The 21,405-nt window shown below is 41.2% G+C and overlaps 1 protein-coding gene across 1 annotated transcript in view; it reads left to right on the top strand.

The window, feature by feature from the left end:
- EDEM3 (ER degradation enhancing alpha-mannosidase like protein 3) overlaps positions 1 to 11,398 on the top strand; it is a 44,885-nt gene extending 33,487 nt beyond the window's left edge. The window contains exons 17-20 of the mRNA XM_054981327.1: positions 167 to 361; positions 3,119 to 3,284; positions 4,674 to 4,859; positions 7,671 to 11,398. Coding sequence (XP_054837302.1) covers positions 167 to 361; positions 3,119 to 3,284; positions 4,674 to 4,859; positions 7,671 to 8,080 — 957 coding nt within the window. The 3' untranslated portion in view covers positions 8,081 to 11,398. The remainder of the gene's footprint in view (positions 1 to 166; positions 362 to 3,118; positions 3,285 to 4,673; positions 4,860 to 7,670) is intronic.
- Positions 11,399 to 21,405: the final 10,007 nt, after the last annotated feature.

Raw genomic sequence — 21,405 nt, 5'->3', positions numbered from 1 at the left:
TTCAGTGGATTTGTGTAAAGCAAGTAATTAGTATAAAACACTTTTTTGGTCTTAGACTTGGTTAAATTTTGTTTGTAGTGCTAAACTGAAGAAATATAAAGAACCTGTTGGCTTGCACTTTGTTATTTAAAGATGTGGAAGTACGCTTGCTTGGCTTTTTCATTAGGCAGCGAGTTCACTTGATGCAGAAGATGGTCTGCGGTTCATGCAAGAAATGATTGAGCTGTCCAGTCAACAGCAGAAAGAACAGCAACTACCTCCACGTGCAGTTCAAATTGTTTCCCACCCATTCTTTGGCAGAGTGGTGTTGACAGCTGGGCCTGCACAATTTGGAATGGACCTGTCCAAACACAAATCAGGGGTGCGTACCATCTGTCTTAGGTTAGGTTTGTTGCTTTAAACTGTTGCTTGGAAACTGTTATGATAATACAGCTTCTTTAATTGAAAACCGAGGACATCAAATCATACATAATGAATTTCCCTAAGTCAAGATGGCAACCGTTTCTCTGAGGGTAACTTTTGAAATATTTGCTTGAGTGCAAGCGGATTCAAGGCCAGGAGCCCAAAGAAACTTCATTGTCCCTGGACCAGTGAACAGTCACTGCTCTACTGTTTCAATATCTATATGCTGTGGTGCTGTTCTGCATGTAGTACAAGCCAACAAACATTTGCAGCTGCACAAAAAAAGATACGTCTGCAATAAAATTTAAAAGATTCTTATTAAGAACAGTACTGATCTGCTTGCTGTGAAAACTTTCTGGCAAAGAAAAATGTTCAAAGTCTGCTCTCCCCTCCATCTTCAAATATTATTGGTAATTGGCATAAGAAGTGGTGAGAAGAGCTACTTGTATTAACTTTGCTTGGGTGGTGTGAATTGGTCCTCTGGCCAGAAAGCAGTTACAGCTCTAGTCTGGTGGGAAGGCTCTGGAGAAATGAGGACTTTCCTTGGCCTCTGTCACCCTTTACTGGAGAGATCCTCCTCGCCACTTTGAGAATCATTGATCTAGAAACAGACCTTTACGATACCTGTATGAATTCCTCTCCCATTGGATGAGGGTGAGAAGCCTGCAACCACCCAGGTTGGCTGTGTATCCCAGCCAAGCCCTAAGCAATATTTTATGAGATTTCAACATAAACCATATCCAACTTCATGCCGTATTTTTAAAGGAATGAAAGAAAACAGGCCTTATTGCTTTTAAATCCTTTCTGGTATATGAGGGAGGGAGGTGCAAAATAATGAATGAAGACGCAGAAGGGCTTTCTATTTAATTTTATTCCTTCAATGAACTGAGGGTTGGGGATTGCCAGCTCAAGCAGTCTCATGCCTGTTCTCCACCCCTCCTCCTTTTAGCCCCACGTCCCAGTTTTGTGGCGGTGAGCATGCATGACATTGAAGTTTTTTCCAACCCGTATAAAAACTGTCTTGCGTGCTTGAGTTCATTTATTACAGCTCTGAATTCAGGCTCATGCAGTTGCCCAGCTCACTGATGATCAGCTCTGTCTAAAATTGTCTTGAGTGCAGTGAGCTTGCTTGGGGAGAATGGTTTGAGGAAAATGGGCATACCTGTCAGTCTTCAACTCGGCTATAGATTTCCTGCCTCTTCAAAATTTTATAATGAAGCTAGACAGAAAAAAAGTCCCAGGGAGTGTGTAAAAGAGGGTGGGGGGTGGAGTTTGTAGCACAGTAACCAAAAAGGAGAGCCTGAAATGGACCTGAATCCAGACTCCTCCTAAGCAGTTGATTGGCAGGATTTCTTTTCTTTCCAAGGAACTGCTTATAGGCAACACGGACTTTTGGATTGGGCTGGGCAAATTACATGTAAAGCACCAATAAACAGTTCATATCCATTTAAATAGTCCCTTGCAGGATTAGAGGAGGATGCATATACTGTACATAGCATTAATAAACGGGTAAATGAATCAAGGAAGTAATTTTTGCAGGCCTGGTTGAAATGAACCTTGCCCCTCTTCCTGAAGGCCAAAAAGGAGACAGCAGGGCATGTCTCAAGACTTCAGGCATTCCATAATTGAGGGCCACCACTGTAAAGGCCCTGATCAGTCCAGATAATGTCCTCAGAGTGACTAAGGGAAACACGGTGATACAAATATCTGAGGATGTTCATATAGAAGAAGGCAATTTCTAAGGTAGTCTATTCTTCAAGGTAACTAGAACTTCAAAATCAACAGCAGCGCTATGAATTAGCTCAAATAAATTGGTAGCCACTGCTGATCTGTTAGCACTGGTATCATATCGTCATAGCTAGCGCATACTTAAATCTGTAATTATGTAGTGACATTTTAAACCACCTGAAATTTTGGACTATCTTTGGGGCTACTCTTGCATAGAATGTGCTAAACTACTCGGTTCGGGAAGCTACCACAACATCTATGACAATTTCAAGAGCCAGCATTTCTAGGAAAGGACAAAGCACGGTGACTCTTACGGCACGGCATCTGGGTAGCCGAAAGCTTTTTCCGCTATATCACCAGTCAGAAAATCTAATCTGGGCAGTTAATTACATGAAAAAGCATTGTTCTACATGGCGGTGGCCAGATAATGTTGTTTTACTATATTAGGTTATTGAATCTGCGGAAATGTTTGCCTTGAAGCACACAGGGAACTGTGGAATCAGTTGTGACCGCACTGCATCCCTGTTATGTACACAGAGGTTTACAAACACTCAAATCAAAATTCGTTACATTTATATTGTCATCTGCTTTCCAAGCAGACCCGCCTGTTTGGAACAAGATCCAAGCCTCTAGATCCGTGTTAGCAAGAGCCTGGGCTATTGAAAACAGCAATCTACAGTAGAATTAGTCTGTACTGTATTCAAAATATTGCTCTTAGTTTATTTCCTTTGACTGTTCATTATTTGTCTTCTACGATATCTGAGTGTTCATATAATGGTTTATTTAGCATGAAAATAAAAAGTCACGAGAAATTCTACAATGAAGATTTTTAGGCTAAAGGTGCTCACCCAGCTAACCCAAGTGCCTGTTGATTTCAAGCCCTATGCTGTGTTTTTCTGGCATGCTGCTTTCATTGATTCACTGAGAAGAATACAGACTTTCTACTGGCTTGAGAACTGTATACTAAATCCTTGCCTTTCTCCAACAGACAAGAGGATTTGTTGTAGTCAGTAAACCTTATAATGGATGCTCTGAGATCACCAATCCCGAAGCATTGAAGGAGAAAATTGCTTTGATGCAAAGAGGACAGTGCATGTTTGCTGAAAAGGCTCGGAACATCCAAAAAGCTGGGGCTATAGGTGGCATCGTTATTGGCAAGTAAAATGATTGAAAAATTCTAGAAAGTTATTGTGGGTTCTCTCTTGAGTTAAGCCAAGCATAAATCACGCTCTCAACGAGTTTTAAAGTGAATTCTGAGGTATATATTCCAACCAATTCAATCCATCTCCTCTAAGTGACAATAGAAGATTTTTAGTGGCTCCATTCAGACGAACCACTGTCATTTTGTGTTCTTTCTGATTAGTTTTAGACACTAGGATTTGACTTCTGGGTGATGATTGAGATCCAGCTTTGCTACAGCAAATGCTAGTTTCTTGGTCTTGGCTCTGTAGCTGCAGAAGGTGGTGTGGGGGAAATTAAATCATGGTGGTCCATGTGATGTCTGAACTGATCCAATATTTGAATGAACAGGAGCTTGGTTACATCAGGACTCCACTGACAAGGGAAGGCAGAAAGGCAGGATATACATTTTGTAAATAAAATGTAAACATGATTGAGATGAGAGGTTCATCTCTTTGGGGTCTCTGTGGTTCTGCTTGATCTAATACTTAATCTTTACACACAAGCATAAAAGGAAAGTAAGTTGAAGAAAACTGGGAGATGATGGCTAACCTTAGACAGAGCAGTCTGGGTATGTTTGGTACTGATTGTACCATTCTGGGCCTTGGCTGGAATTCTAGTTTTTGTTAGTTGTCTGAAACTTTTGGCTGGTTCTTTTGACCAGCTGGTCCATGTCATCTTGTGAACTTTGGAAACATCATTTGGTTGCAGAAAATGCTTGTGCTATGGGGGAAGGACAAGGTGGGGTTGGGCTACTTTTCAGAATAGACGAGTCCTAAAGCTCCTTTAGGCTTAAAGAGCTAATTTCACAGTTCATTGGATCCTGGCCAGTAAAGTGCATAAATACTCGATCTCCTTTGTACCTTATAACTTTTAGCTGAGTTTTAGGAGAAGGAATATTTTGAGATTCAACACTACCACCATTTGATGATTATTCTAGGCTATCAGATTGATAAACTGTATCAGCAAAGTGATTCTCGGCTGACAAATAAACAGTTACCCTGGATTCCTTTTAAAAGTGGGTGTTTGCTTCACCTTGTTCAGTGTTGTGAATTAATGGTTCACGTAATGTGCTAATCACCCAAATTGTACTTACAAGACACACAGAGATACAATTGTAGCGCCAAATTTCTTTCCTGTACAGGGGCGAATGACACTCCTACTGTTGCATTTAATTTACAGCTGTGTGTGTGTGTGTGGGGGGGGGTCAAATTGCTGCTTTGACAAACTGAGTGTTAATATGACACTGAGATCAGCCTTTTAGGCTGCTGCTTTACTAAGGTGAAGAATGACCAGTCAGGATTCCGTGAGTGAGAGTGACATAATGACGGGTTCTGTGCTTGTTCCCTCTGTGTGCTGATCAGATGACAACGAAGGCAGCAGCAGCGACACAGCCCCTCTCTTCCAAATGGCAGGAGATGGCAAGAACACAGATGACATCACTATCCCCATGCTGTTTCTGTTCAGCAAAGAGGGCAGTATTATCCTTGATGCCATCCAGGAATATGAAGTTGTAGAAGTGCTGCTGTCGGATAAAGCAAAGGACAGAGGTAAGGGCAAAGCTGTGTAACACGTTTAAAATGTCACTGCCCCTAGGAGCTTACAGTCTAAATTTCCACAGGTAGCAGAAGGAAGGAGAAATGGAAAGCGGCAAGGGTAATGGGATTTTATTTCTCCCTGTCTGGGGAAATTGCTCACTGTGTGGCCAATGGGGAGCCCCTGCAGGGTTGCCGGAGGGGCATGAGGATCAGAACATTGACTCCCAGTTCTTACTAGGTCCCAGGAATGACACGGGATCAGCTTCGGAGTGTCAGAATGATGGATATTGACCCCCCACACACACACACCCATGCACACAACCACTTTCTGTGTGGAATTCCAGTGGCTTGTGCTTCAGTAGCTAACACCTGGGATACCGTTAAGAATTGCCCTGTTGGGACGGTGGGGAGAGTCCGAGAGGCTGTGTTCTGACACACACCTCCAACAGGAGACCTCAGTTCAAACAGTTGTGGGCCATAATGGAGCCAAGCAATGTATATTCATTCATCTGCAAGTCCCTACCAAAGCCTTCTGCCGACAAGTGGGTACAAGGCAAGAAGGTGGGAGACCATGATGATGATGCGTGAAAAGCGGCTGGGTGGGTGTGTGCAAGTATACAAAGGGGTGCAGTGGGTAAAACTTGCTTCCTTGTAGTTTCTAGCTAAACAGGATAATTTCCTGATCTGGTTTGCATAGATTATAGGATCTCTGCCAATAGTTTTATTGATTGTTCTTCAGTCTTGAGAGAATCCACTTCAGCATTTCAGTTCTGTTTAATATCCTGTTGTAATTTTAAAGTAATATTCCCTAGGAATCCCACAGCTTGATCTAAACCACTTTAGGAAATCCTTGAACTAGGCCAGCAATCTAAACATCCTCAAGTTCTGAATTTCATCACAGTCCACTGTTTCAGTATGCTTAATGCTCATACAACAAAAAATTGTAGTAAGAATGTATTGGTTTCCAAACAAGCTCTTACGACTTGTCATCCTATTACCATCGGGAAAACTGGAATAACATAGTATTAATGCTAGAGTTGTTAAACATATTATAAATGTGAGCATTCTTAAGTTCTGTACTTTAAAATTATGACATTTAAATCATTCCCATGGAAATGATTGAAAATGAGAACTGCTTAACTTCAGCTGGGTTGCATCTCCATTCACACTTCAAGTAGTTTTAAGTCCTGCCAAGATCAAAGCTCTTCTTGGTTACAATTGAGATGGCATTCTTGAATTTGGATCTCCACATGCAGTAAAGTATTTCCATTTAGACAGTACATTGTCTCAATCTGCTGTAGCATTTTGAAATGTTATTTATTTCCTAACAGAACGACTGTTAATTAATTACCAATGTAAGCTAGTGGGTTTGTGGATTTAAAATGCATATGTGCTTTTTCCCTTCTCCCTGTGCTACCGTTGGAATGTCAGCAACTATATTTAAAGATAAAATGATTCCAAACTACATTATTGATAGCAGTAAGTATCAAATAGATCTGTACACCTTTGCCAAGAATTCTTTAACATCCTCCTTACCCTGATATGTTTCCTTGACAGTAATGCCTTTGGATTCAAATTAATCAGGATGACCTTTTAACAGCAAAACCTAAGCCCAGTTTTATGTTAAGTGAATGGTAGTCCCACAGAAGAGGTGCATAGGACCAAGTTTTTTAAACTGTGTGTTTCAGAAAACTCTTGTTCCTTGAAAGCTGAGGTTCCTCAAGGAGATCAGTAAGAACTACAGAGGCTCCTTATAATTCCAAAGCTGTGTTGCTCTGTTGCAGCAAGAGAATAAACAAGTCTTCTGGCACTTGAAGGACTAAAACACTTTGTTCTAGTATAAGCTTTCATGGACCAGAGCTGACTACTTCAAATGCAATGAAGATGTGTCCATGAAAACTTGTGCTGGCATTCGTCTTTAAGGTGCCACAAGTCTTCTGTTTGCTGAAGACTGCCTGTTAACTATTGTCCATCTTCCTCCACAACTTACATCTACAAAAATATACCTATATCGGGCACTTTCTAAGTACACTCCCATTTTGGGGGAGAATAGCTAGACTCCATATCGGGTAGGAAATCCTTTTTGGCCCAAGTGTCAAAAAAAGATGTCATCTACTAGTGAAGGTGTTGGTGTGCTGTTAAGGGAGGGGGGTAGGGTTGTACTTGACCCTTGGAGCAAGCCAAGCTGCAGCAACATCTCAAGGACTCAGCTGGTGGTCATAAAGATCTAGGAGGTGATGACAGGCATAAGCCATGCCTGTTGCCTTCTCCTGTACCACTGGCCTCAGAGGGGTTCCAGTGCCTCAGCAGCTTAGGCAGAAATCTGACCCTGAAAGCCACAAAAATGGTCTGGTGGGACACTATCAGCATGTACGAGAGGGTGTCTCTCCCTGCCCTAGATAGAACATGCCATAGGATCAACAGATCATCGAGCTGGTTAGTAGGAAACTTAAACTGCTGGCCCTAAACTATATAAAAAAAAATCTGCAAGTTTACAAAAGGACAACATTTCTGTCAAAATAAGAGTTTAAAATAAAAAAGAGTCTTACAAACTTAGACTGATAGCTTGTTCAGACATCACGGCATTCTCTAGGCACGTACATAATACTGATGTAGAGATCATGGCTTTCATATTTATTTTCTTTATAGTTTTTCTCCAAAATTTGTAATGTCTTTTGAAACGTGATTATTTTAGTTGGGAACTGTGCAAATTAAATAGTTTACTGTAAAATTAACAGCAACTTTATGTAATATTATAATGTTCTTCCAATAGAGAATAAGTGTCATGAAAAAACGGATGTGTTTTTCCCCCTTTTCTTTAAGATTTGGAAATGGAAAGTGTGGATCAGAAGTCATCTGATAACGATTCCCAAAATCAGAGGTCAGAAGAAATCTCAGCCAATCTGAACTTTGTCAGTCAACACTCAGAAGAAGAAGAAGAAGAAGAAGAAGGTGGTGGTGGCGGCGGAGGCAGTGGCTTGAATTCTCCTGCAGAGTTGAGTGGAGATAGTATTTCTCTTGAAAACCAGGATTCTTGTGCCCCCAAACCCCAGGAAGCTGGTAGTAGTCAAACTTCAGAACTAGATAATTACCCTGAGGAACAATCAAAGACTGAGTCAGATTCTAATCCTAGTAATACCTGGGATAATAAAGGCCAGTCCATGGAATCAATATTAGCAGATTGGAATGAAGACATAGAAGCTTTTGAAATGATGGAAAAGGATGAACTATAACTTCAAATCACCTGCTTGTGGGACTATACAACAGTGAACTCCGGAGGACAGTAGGGCCCTAATATCTGAAAAAACTAAAAGAATTGTTCAGTATTGTGATCAGAAGCCAGGTTTTATGGGCAAAAGCCAGCATGTGTTAATTTGTATTTTTTTTTTACTTTTCCTGTTTTTTTTTTTAAATGGGAATGTGCAATTGACCCATTTTGCAGGGTTCCTTTGCATGGTGCTGTAACACAGGAGGTTCATTCAGGGAATGATTAAGTTTCCTCCTGGGTTCCAGGTTTTGCTGTGAGTTAGCTTGCCTTAGCCATGGTAGGCAAAGAATGAATGCAATGGGATTAATGCGCCACTGGGTCTGGAACGGCTAGTTGCAGCACAGCATCCTGGCATGCAAGAGCCACTGGCTGGCTGCTGGGAAGACGCCGTTTCAAGGGGTCGATACTGTATCTCAATAAAAGCCTTTGTGGATACCCGGTCAGAGGTACTTCAGGTGGTTGTGCCTTTTAATTATGAGGGCAGAACAACAGGCAGCTGCGATTTGCCCTGTGCCACTTAATATGGCAGGTGTGCTGTACCTGTTTATCACTTCTTCCATTTGTTACTTTGAGAAATGACCAAGACAACTTGGATTTTTTTCTTGAGTTCCTAGTAAAAGTCATGATAGCCTGTAAACCAAAGGTAATGAGCTCTGTTAGCAAAAAGGAAATTCACAGATTAATACTGAAACTTGAATTTGGGAATGTCCCCCCCTCCCCCTTGGTTCTGGAATGTTCATGTTAAATGCTGAGGTAAAAATTAGCCAAAATTAACATCCTTGTAGAGTTCTAGAAAGGTTAGTAAATCAGTTAGTGTTTACGACAGAATAACTTTCACCTTGATTGCCATTTTTGTACTTAGCTTTGCATCAATACCACCCCTGTTCCTGTACATAATGCATCTTTCTCCTCCCCCCTCCCCCAAACAACAAGGCCAGTATCTGGATAGCAGTCTTACCTGGAAACTGTGGGTCCACGGTATGGTATGAATTCTAGAACAGACTGATATGACGTAGATTCTTTCAAAATTGCAGTAGGTTTCAGTTTGACAACGATCATGTTTCACAAATGTCTTACTTTAAAATAAGGATACTTTTTAAAAAGCAAATGTAGCAGCTGCAACCACCACAACAAAAGCAAATGGTGTTAATACAATTGCATCTCTCACAAGACTGCCAGACACTATTTATATCCAGTCTTAATTGTTTTCATTTTGGTAGTTTTAATCTTCTTTCTACTGAGTGAATGTGTTTTGCTTCAGAAAACCAACTTGGCACTACCTGTTTGCTGTGCCAGATTCAGCCACTTTATGTATAGCTGATTTTTAGTGGAAAGTTACCATTATGTGAGGTGCGGTATAAGTGGAGGAAATGCCTCTATTATTACAAGGACCTGTTGGGGCATTTCACCCCACTAAATGATTCTTGTTAGAAAAGGGCAGGTTTTGAAGGGCGACAAATGGCATCTTCAAATGCAATGATTTGCTTTCTCCAAGAACTGAATAGTAGCCTCGTGCTTGCATGGGATGTGGTAAGCTGGAATACTTGGGAACAGCCCTAGAGAAAGAGACTAAATCTGCTTCTTGCACTCCATTCCTAGTGGACCCTTTGACTGGGGTACAGGATACCTTTTACTCCCTTCTCCATTGTGTCCTCGATTGCAGACATTTGGTCATGCTAATATGTGTTAGGTTTTTGAGGTTGTGCTTTTTAGATTTGCAGATTGAAGGACAACCTATTGTTCAGCTGGCGAACACATCAGTTACACTTGTCCCCTAAGACAGGTTCTAATGCAGAAAGATATTGATGTGAGAATCATACCTTCAAATGTACAGGCATTTCTCTGAGACAGTACTGGGCATCTTAAGAGACCATTCTGCAGACATTGGTAAATTAATGAATAAGTGTCCTTTTAAATTTGTTTTGCATTTTTTGCATGCAAGTTAGAGCTGGGGGATTCATTGTTGGTGAAATATCCAACACTGAATTAGGTTTATGCTTGATTTTTATAGGGTGAGAGATTCCTTCAGGGAATTTGGGTAGAGTCCTCTCTCTAAAGTGTCCTTTGTTAATTTGGACCCAGATCTAGAAGAGAATGTGTGCATGTGTTTTGGCCATGTGACTACAATGAAGTTGAGCTTATGAAATGCAGCAGATTTGAGTTACATTGGTTGAAAACAAACAAGATTTTTTCATGTCAAAGGGCTAAGGCTGCTAGTAAAAGTAGTATATTAACTGTGATCTAAGCTGTCTCACTCCGTTAAGGCACTATTTTCTTTAGCCCTTTAGTAAACATTGCTTACTTGGTATCTCTGGTAAAGTGGTTCTCTGGTCATTACAGCTTTGCTAAGCATTTCAGACAGAAATAAACCTCCTTTATAGAGCTACAACTAAAGATTTTGTTCCTTCCTACAGATAAATTAAGAGTTTTGCACTACCTGCTGCTACTTGCTCATAGTCCATAACCTAAAAATCCATATTACACATTTGACATTAAATATTTGAAAAATGGTTTGCATCTTCCTCTTTGATTCAGGGATTCTTTGAAAGGCCCTCTTGTTGTATAAAGGAGTATCTGAAAGGTGGTGGTCTACCTCAGATATAGGTTGCCCTTTTTATATCTTAGTTGTTCATCACAGCCATAAACATGTTTTCATGATAAGAAGTTTACATTGTATCAACTGGATTTGGAAACTGGTTTTTGGAGAGAGGTTACCTACTTAATGAGTTAATAGCTTCATGTCACAATGGAAAGCTCTTCTTGGGATAAGCATTCCAGTACCTGGCAGGAGAGGGCTCATACATGGCCTCAGCCCCATGGAGAAAGAAACGTCGGAGCTGGCACAATAACAGGTTGATCTCTGGCCATGATTTCTCTGTTGTTGTTCTATCTGAAGTCCTCCTATAATTTGGAGACATATAGCAGGATTGGAAGGAGAGGGGGGGGTAGAGATTACCCTTTCCATCAGGACAATGGAGGAAACATTCTGTGAATGCATACCATACATCCAGATTTTATAAGACTTTTTACCAGCCCAATTTACAGCCGTCTATTTTCTTATGATGTAATTTATGAAAAATGTAATAAGGGGTGCTGTAACACTACTGTTGGGTTTTAGCGTCTGGTGATTTTAAGTGTGTACAATATTTCTAAGGGCAACTGTGTACTGTGATGTAAAAGTTTGGGCTAAAAGTGTACATAGTCCATGTATATAAAATTGTGTACTTGATTATAATTGCTGATTGTAAAGATTTAATAAAACGTGTAAATATTCTGCTCAGAACGCCAAATTGATTTGTGTGTTTTTATGTAAACATCTGGAAAGTCCCCCAGTCGCTTAGTTATCTGTGATGTTTCCATCTTTTAAAAAAGATGGTAAGAGATACCATTACTGTACTTGCATGTTACTAAGCCCGTTTGTCTACCATGTAGGTTTTTTCCGGTCATTTTCTGGGAGTTCCTAAGAATTTATTTCCTAGGTGTATGTAGACCCCATTTGGATCAAGACTGGGGCACAGCCTCCCCTGACATGATGTTTTTGCAGTCTCAACGAGCTGCAGGGGAGCCACTGTTGCCTGTTGGGGAAATGTTATAGGTACTGATGCCTATGCACTCAACAGAGCTGTATGAATTTGGCAGAATGGAGAGGGGGGCAAACATCTTCTTGAATGGTATGTTGTGCCCATCATATGGCATTTGTACCTTGTGAATCCGTTCTGAAGCATCCAAGCACATGTCAGTCCAACCCTGACCTTTCTCCCTATGTTAATCTTGGACCTCAACTTTCCTGAACTTACTCATTTGAATGCCTCCCTCTCAGTGTGGAAGACTGGACTTCTTTCCTTCCAGGCCTTCTTTTTCATGTATTCTTTTCATATCTATCAGTAAAAGCACTAATTCTTGACAGCATTATATAAAAACTATGTTGTTTGTACTTAGTCCAATAAGTCTCCAGTTCCTGATCACCTCCTCGGGGTCCTAGTGTAAACGGCTTCAATACTAGATTCATGTAGGAATGGACATCCTAGTCAAAACACAAAATTGCACAAGGCAAGTGCTAAGTTCAAAGAGCAGCTATGCATTTTCTTCCCCATCAAGAGGGTTTTTTGCAATTTCCAGCAACTGGAGAAAGGTGCCTGTGGCAGTTACCCCTAAAACCTGACTCTCCTCCAGGGTTCTGAACCAATCCTTGTGAATTTGGCCTCATGCAAATCCAAGTGATTGTCAGCCAATCAGAGCCATGGACCCACTTGGTTGTAAGCCAGCCTTAGCTTAAGGGGAGGGAAGAATTTTTTTTCCTCTCAGAGAGAGTAACTGTGGCTTTAGATAAGAGCATCAGCTTAGTTGGGATTTTTATTTGGCTTTTAGTTAGAATGTGGGGTCAGGTTACAAAAGAAAACTTGTTTTAATGAGACAAACAAGCACCCGGTTATGGGCCTGTCAAATCTAACTTGTTTGTATATGTTCTATCATCAGGGGCTCTTTGAACTAAAGGAGCATGTTACAGCCTCCTTTTTGTAGTTAGCTAGATTTTGTCTTTAACCCTCCCCTTTTTGCTACACCGTCTGGGTAGATTGCTGCCACCAGGAATTCTATTCCAAAATAGTTAATTTAAATTTCCCCTTTAATAATGTCCTTTGTGGGACTATGAAGCCCTAAGGATAGGAATGGGATATATATATAGGAATAACATATACTCTGGGATGGAAAAAAACAAAATAAATTTTTATTTTTACAAGAAGTATACTGGTTTCACACTATTACTTAAGCTTGATGGTTTCAAAGATAGTTATCGGTTCTTAAAGTTCATCGTCGTTCTTCTGTGCCTCCACACATGGGGACTGCACAGGCCCATTCCACACGGTCCCAAGCGACATCATCAGCTTTTCTCAGAGGTGTCCTGCTTGGTAGCATTTGCAAAGCAGCAACGTGGTCATCTGCGGAAACGTTCGTAAAGCATTATGCTATGGATGTTAACGTAGAGCAAGATGTTGCAGTGGCAAGGGCTGTTCTTCACTCATTGTTTGCTTAAAAGCGATCTAAAAGGTTTTCCCCCCACGAATGGAGGATGGTACTCTGTTGTATTGCACCTTATTGGACATGGTTGCTTACCTGGTCAACATTGTTACAGATGGTTATTATGTTAGAGTGTTTTTTCTGTATAATAAAATGGAGTTGGACTTCACCCCGCCTCCTTATTGTCTAAAGCTTGGTACTCTCCCATGTGTGGAGGCACAGAAGAACGACGATGAAAACAGGGTTAACATACCTGTAACTTTTGTTCATCGAGTTCTTCTGTGCTGACACACAACCCTCCCTCCTGCCCCGCTGTGAATTCCAGAAATAATGCCTGCTGTGCTGGATAGCGGCGGCAAGGGAGAACTGAGGGAAGGGGCCGTTGGTCGCCGTTTAAGACATGACTGTTTGGGCGGGAAACGGTTGCTGTGGGCTCGCGACCAACGGCCCCTTCAGAGCTCTAAAGCGTTGAAGAATTTTCCGGCGGCTGGCCTGCGCCTGCGCAGTCCCCTTGTGTGTCAACACAGAAGAACTCGATGAACAAAAGTTACAGGTATGTTAACCCTGTTTTCCTTTACATAGGCTCAGTCACACAGATATACATAAACTTTCAAGTGCACATACAGTTTGCCTGTTTTGGACTGAATGAATGTTCTCTTTCAGACACACAGTTCAGGCTTCCACACAGGCTGCCTAATTGAACTAGAATGGGAATCTCAGGCTTCCACATAGGTTGTATCTCCCTCAGAAATACATAAACGTTCTCAGGCTGTGTACTGCTTGCCTGTCTAAACCAGAATGCAGAATGAATCTTTTCTCTCGGTAACTAAAAACTGCAGCTCGCTCCACTCCTAGAGCACTGTTACTGTCCAATCAGATTTAACTCCAGTCACACTTCTCAACTCCACCCACACACTTAGACATCAACCAATCATCTCACCCTCTCACCCCTCACTTTCACCCCCACTCTTCATCTGTATCATGCCAGATACACACAAATCATTACAGAGCAGGGTTTATAAAAGGATGGACCAGAGTGGATAGCTTTGAGTCCAGAGGACAGTTTTCCTCCGAAGTCTCCCTTGCCTGCCTCTCTCCCCATCCTGGCCATCGCAACATCCTTCTGCTTCCCTGGCTGGTCCATCACCATTTGTCTGAGTGTCTCTGGAGAACATCCAAAGCAAATGTTAAACTGTAAAGAACTTCACAGCCTACTCTAGGGTCTAGTAAATAAAGGGCAAGGAAAGGTAGAAGGGAGCACTAAATTGTTTCGGGAGAATGTACCCTTTGCTCAAGACTCTACTCCATTTATTTCCTTTCTTATCCATCCTTGAGTAGTTTATCTGGCCCTAAAAGCTTATGTACAATCTCTTGGATCTATGAAATAATTAAACTGAAACTGCAATTTAAAAAAACACGAGCATTGGTGGGTGCTGTATGGCATTTGAAGATGGCCTAAAGCAATTAGTACACTGATGCAGGTCTTTTAGTTTAGGTTCCTTAGTCAACATCTCCAGATTTTGAGTTTCCTGGGGTATGGCCTGATCATTGGGTTTGTTTTTCATGATTATACCCATGAATGGCTTATGACCTAGGCTACAATTCATCCTAGAACCTGACTTACATAGAAAACACAAATGTAGAGATGTCAGCATTTAATTAGAGGTACCAAATGGTCTGTAAGAACCCTTGCCTGTGAGTAGATACCATTTTTCTTCATCATCAAAGCCATTCTTTTTTTGCTAATTTTACACACTGAGCTTCTGTACTTCAGTCACATGACAACGGACATAGGAGGAGGAACCAGAGTTACAACCTGAATGGTTGCCACAAGAGGTAATGTACTGAGGAGCAAGCCAGTAGAGACCGACAGACCCATGCCAGAAAGCACTCTCCTCCTTGGATCATATGCCCTTCATTAGTTCTGAAACAAGTTTGAAACAGCTGTACATGAAGTTTGGGGGTGTTTTTTTTTTACCTTATAGTAGTTTTAAGCCTTTCCTCATTCTGGTAGGCTGCCTGCAGACCCAAGATTTCAGCACAGAATGGATGATGGAATGTGAGAGAAAAAGTGGTGTGTATGTTAATGTTGTTGGCGAGAGGCTTATAAATATGCTTGGTTTTAAAAAAGTAATTTTCGAGTACGTTTGCCCAGTAAAAGTCTTAGATATTTAATTCTGAAGCGCAGGGCCAGCAAGTTTTGAGTTGGGCTTAGGCAATAAAAATGCTAGAGGCAGGGCAGGTTCAAAGTCATCTGTTGGCTGTGCTGCCATAGGCTGGAGTCCATCCAAACCTTTTGCCTGGATTTGGCTGCCTGCAGTGTAGTCCATGAGATGATACCAGTCATGTCCATGGCTGCTGATGGCTGGGTGAGCTGAGCCTCTATGGTGCCTAGCACCCTTCCCATTGAGCTGCCCCAAGCAGTCACTTAGGTTGCTTGACTGGAGAACCAGCCCGGACCAGAATGCCGCATTTGTGTGTGCTCTGTATCCCGCCTCTCCCCCCATGGCTAGCCTTTCTCTTCATTTACAGTAGTAAATATGAACAAAGAACATTCCTACTTAAATCAGTATCTTTTAAAAAAAATCAAAGTTTTTTTTATAGTACAAAGGAAAAACATTGTCTGTGAAAAGGAACGGTCAAAGGTGGATGTTGGTAGATATTTCCTCAATTGATAGCAGGGTAGTCAGCGCACTTGAAGCATGATCTCTGACAGAGTTAATTTTAATGGGGTTAAAGGCAAAGGTGCAAGCACCAAGTCATTACTGACCCATGGGGGGACGTCCCATCATGACGTTTTCGTGGCAGACTTTTTGTTAGGTGCCCCTAATTTTGAATTGGATTGGGCTGTTGCTTGGGTAGTAGTTTTGTTGTATGGACCAATGACCGAACAACAGATGACTGATCCCCCCCTTATGGGGTTCATTTTTTAAAAGTGTTTTGGCAGGAAACTGCAATTTTTCTCACTTTGAAGTTTGCCTTTCTTTGTTACGCTCTAATGAACGAACAAATCTATAATTCATATGTTCAAGTTATCATGTAGAAAAACTACATTTCTCAATGGTCTTTTTAAAAAACGACTTTACACAGCGTGTAAGTGCAACCAGAACATCAGCTCTTTGAATGAGATCAAGCGTGTCCTCGGCACAGACCTAACTTGCTTTTCTAATTTCCTTTGAAAATGCTGGCGTTGGTTCAGATGGGGTTACCTGCCTGCAGAGCTAGGTGTTAAGACAGTCACACAAAGGACTGTTTCGTTGCTATTTTTAGCAGCAGTTATCTCTGACATACTGAATAAGGTGCATTTCCATATGACTCACTCAAAGAAGCTATTAATAGATGGGCTATCATGATGGTGTGGAAAGAGAACATTTTAACTGCGTATCTGGTTTATCTTTGTGATTTATCTTTTCTTCAACCTTCTGGTCTTCAAAGGTTTTGAGCAATGTGTCATGAAAAAAAAGAGTGTAATACATTTTTATTTCTCCCATCTTACAGAACACCCGCAGGGAAAGTCTGTTATATTTAGGCATTATGCTAATTCAAGCTTTTATCTGTTCATTAAGTGGTGCCCAATCCCTGGCATAGCGGATAAAAAGAAACCAGGTTCAAGAAACTGCTGCTTATGAAACAGAAGCAAAAGAGCTGTAGAATTCAGCTCAGAAATGAGCACGCTTGCATTTGCATTGCAGGTTTCAGGATTCAAATGAAAGACAGGAGAGGCAGAAACCACAAGGAATCAAAATCGGAGATGGCTAAAAAAAAAGATAAATCTGTGTTTCCAAAATTTGGAGGATGCGGAGAGCCCCTTTCTCTCCAAACATGCCAATTGATGTTGGGATAGGTGTAACTCCTTTGCAAAATATCCACTGACAACAGGGGTTTCCATTGGCTGAACAAAATGTCTGCTCCCGCTGCTCCAACTAAAGCCCTAAATGCCTCTCCAGTGCTGCTCTCGGGGGACAGGGGACATCCAGAATAAGCATGAGGGGTAAGTTGGAGGACTATCAGAGAGTGAGAAAATGAAGAAAAATCATGCCCCCCCTACACTTCTGTCAGCAGAAACTTTCTGTTGGATCTAACTCCAAATTTCCAGCCTTCTATTTCATGTTTACAGAATTTGTACACATTAGGTTATGTTCTATGGTTATTTTTCTGTCATTTATTTTTAATTTGCCAATTTCAATAGCCAAAAGTAACATTCTCTGATGCCAAATGAATAAACTTGAGCTGTTCCACAGAAGGGCTCTGCCTTGAAGCTATTTCCTAGCTCTTCTGGAAGTCCATTCCTCTCCATTTTCTTCTAATTGGCACTACCATCCTTTTCTATAGATGGGGCCATGGGTATAATAATTTTGTAATCAACTTTGAAATCAGGAATATTTGGATGGTTTCACAAGTGTGTAAGACATGTTCCCATAAAGGTTGTTGGGACCTTAACCTCCTTAGAAGAAAATTCAGAGGTTTCAACCACTACTGGGAATTTTATTTTGCAAATACAGGCTAACGCAACTACCTTTCTGGAGTTGTGTTTTCTGTCCTCATCTCTTTTGGTTTGCTGCAGGTAGTCGTAGCCTTGATGTTGGTAAAGTCATAAATGTGGCTCCTCCTCTTCCTCTTCTAACGTCATATGGCTTCTGGCCACATGCGTATGGTTCTGTGGGCTCTATGCCACTTCCTGAGAGTTAAAAGTTGGGTACTAGGACTAAAATGTACCAGGACTATTGCTGTTCAGAGTACTTCCCCAGGTCACCACCTCTATATCTGCATCCATACTTACCTCATAGAGGAGTGACTGTGAGTCTCTCTACACCAGATAGCTTACATGAGGACCCTCAAGTGACTTACTTTCTGGGTGGTCTTATATCCAAGTGTACTCTGTCTCCCTCATGGTGCATGTGTATCCACAATGGGAGAACACTTGATCCTACTTGTGTAAGATGTCTTGTGTAGAGAGACTCTCAATCTGCTTCTGCTGGCTGAATTGAATGCTAACTCTATGAGATATCGAAAAGAGTCCAGTAGCACCTTTAAGACTAACCAACTTTACTGTAGCATAAGCTTTCGAGAACCACAGTTCTCTTCATCAGATGCATCTGACAAAGAGAACTGTGATTCTCAAAAGCTTATGCTACAGTAAAGTTGGTTAGTCTTAAAGGTGCTACTGGACTCTTTTCGATTTCGCCACTACAGACTAACACGGCTAACTCCTCTGGATCTATGAGATATGTATGCTTTGATGGGAAAGGATGCAAATATTTCAAAAGACAATCCATCATAATGAAGAACACTTTCTATTGTGAACAAAAAGAAAACATAACAGAGCCATTCATCAAATTCCTAGCTTTGTACCCTCCATCACAGTCAATTACTTTAACTAGCATTTGAAAAACGGAGATCTTGGGAGTCTGAACAAATACTGTCTTGCTTTAGCTAGTTGGTAACTGCTGACAACCCAGAGGGTGGCTTTTTTCTGGTTCCACACAGCGGATGGCTGAAAATCCCTCTGGAGTATGTTTATTTCGTTAAATAAGCCAACGTTTGCCTTCAAAACAAGTGACTGGTTTGCATTTTTACACGTCATTATGAACAATTATGAAAACTGCCAGTAGGTGGCGCTAAAGACTATTTTTGACCTTAACCGCATAATCATCGCGTTTTCAGCGGGCTGCTCAGAACCAAGTTCTACTAAGCCAGAATGTTACTTCTAAGAGCAGTCGTCCGAGTTCTTCAAGAACCTCATAGATAAGGCAATAGGTGATGGCCATCTCCAGTGCATCCACAGCATTTCCTGTTGACAGGTATGGTTTCATTCAATAATAATCATTAAGAATTTTTTGCTAGACCTTCTGTGAATTTGCCCAACCCTTTTAAAAAATAAATCCAAGTTATGTGGTAGCAATGAATTCCATATGTTACAGTATGTTGTTATGAGCCCCTTTCTTTTCCTGTTAGATTTTTTCCTTTAATCCTCTTCTTGCACCCACTGGATAGCTTGCTGCCACCAGGAATTATATTCCAAAATAAGTCATTTAAATTTCCCTTATAATAATGTGCCCAAGCATCAGGCTCCTTCATGGGACTATGTGGTCCTGAGGAAATATGTGTTATGTGCCATCAAGTTGCCTCCGAGCTATGGCAACCCTATGAATGAAAGACCTCCAAAACTTCCTATCATTAACAGACTTGCTCAGATCTTGCAAACTGGAGGATGTCACTTCTTTTATTGAGTCAAGCCATCTCGTTTTAGGTCTTCCTCTTTTTCTACTGCCTTCTACTTTTCCTAGCATTATTGACTTTTCCAAAGAAGCTTGTCTTTTCATAATGTGACCAAAGTATAATAGCCTCAGTTTTGTCATTTTAGCTTCTAGGGAGCATTTAGGCTTGATTTGATCTAGTGCCCACTTACTTGTCTTTTTGGCTGTCCATGGTATCCGCAAAACTCTCCTCCAGCACCACATTTCAAATGAATGTGGCCCTGAGGGTAGGAATGGGATATACAGGAATGATACATACCCTGGGATAAACAACCCCCCCACATACGCACACACCTTTTATTTTTACAAGAAGTGTATTGGTTTCACTCTAGTACTTAAGCTTGATGGTTTCAAAACAGTCCTCAGTTCTTAAAGTTTCCTCACATAGACTCAGTCACACACACACACACACAACTTTCTCTTTCAGGCGCACACAGTTTGCCTGTCAAAACCAGAAAGCAGGATGGATGTTTTCTCGCAGACACACACAGTTCAGGCTTCCACGCAGGTTCCCTAAAAGAACTAGAATGAGAATCCCCTCAGGCTTCCGCACAGCTTGCCTGCTTTGCCCGGACTTAATATTTCTCTCAGAAATGCTTAGACACTCTCAGGCTCCTAACAACATGCCTGCTTTGCCCAGACTGAATACTTTTCTCTCAGAAACTCACAGTTCAGGCTTCGCACAAAGTGCCTGACTGAACTAGCACGAGAACCCTTTCAGGCTTCCACACAGTTTGCCTGCTTTGCCCAGACTGAATCTTTTCTCTCCACTCAGTATGTAACTAAAAACTGCAGTTCACTCAGACCACACTCTCAGTCATCATCAGCCAGTCATATACCTCACTCATCCCTTGCTTTCATCCCTACTCTTCATCTGTACCACACCAAGCATTTAAAGACACACACAGACACTTAAAATCATCACATATATGTTAAGCGAAAAATTACTCTTCTGAACCTACTACAAGTTCTCTGCGCTTGGTGTAATGGGGGAGGGAAGAAAGGTACCAAAGGAAGAAAAGTGAAATGAAATCCAAAGATTTCTTCAGAAGCTTTTGTGCAATCAGCAATGGCAGGATTACTATAGAATCTCTTTGTCATGCTGCGTTTGCTGAAAACCACAAGTCGCCCTTTTTATTTGGTGCATGGCTTTTATGAGTCAATTGGGTTGCTGTGTAAATCTTTTTTCACACCTAGATTTGCAGCAAGTTGGAGTTGTATATGGATTTTTGTTCCCTGACTGTCTATAGAGCCTAATTCATTGGACTGCTCTCACCGGTGTGTGGTCAGATTGCTCGGAGCCAGTGTTTAAACTGGCACAGTCTTTCCATCCAGTACAACTAAGAGACTTCTATTACTTGCCATAATTGTGCTCCATAGCAGGTGGAAATGGTGTGGCCAATAGATCATTACACTCATGGGAAAGCACTGCTGCAACCAATTCTCTCATTGTCTTGGAAGCACCAAAGGGATTGTAGCCATTTTCAATTGTTATGATTTTAGTGCTTCTTCTATCTCATGTACTGGGAGAGCATTTTATGCACAATCCTCTCAATATATGTATTCACCATTCTGTGGGACTAGAGCAATGTGCATATTTCCTAGTTGCAGCATACGCGTATCTTATCATGTATTCTAAAAAAAATAAGTTTCCAAATACATGTATCAAAGCTGTATTTACATGTGTTGCTCTAGACACACAAAATGGCAAACATGCATATTAAGTAGATAGTGCATAGTGCACTGTCCTGCTACAGGAAGGAGTAGTACCAAAATTACAATGATTGAAAAAGGTTGAATGTCTGGGTTGGAATTGCACCATCTTACTAGGATGCATTACCCATTATGGACAGATAAAGTTAAAGTTAAGTTTTAGGCTCAATGGACTGCATTGGGAAAGATTGAAGTGTACATCTAATTCTCTGTAGGGTATACTTATATCAAATGTCTTACTACACTATGGTTTTAGCCATTTGATAGACAACCCCTATAGTGAGGTACATGTTTTCCCTTTTTC

Source organism: Eublepharis macularius, chromosome 5, assembly GCF_028583425.1.
Source record: "Eublepharis macularius isolate TG4126 chromosome 5, MPM_Emac_v1.0, whole genome shotgun sequence".
NCBI lineage: Eukaryota > Metazoa > Chordata > Lepidosauria > Squamata > Eublepharidae > Eublepharis > Eublepharis macularius.
The sequence above is the reverse complement of the archived record's forward strand: the minus strand, read 5'-3'. Positions and strand labels throughout refer to the sequence as shown.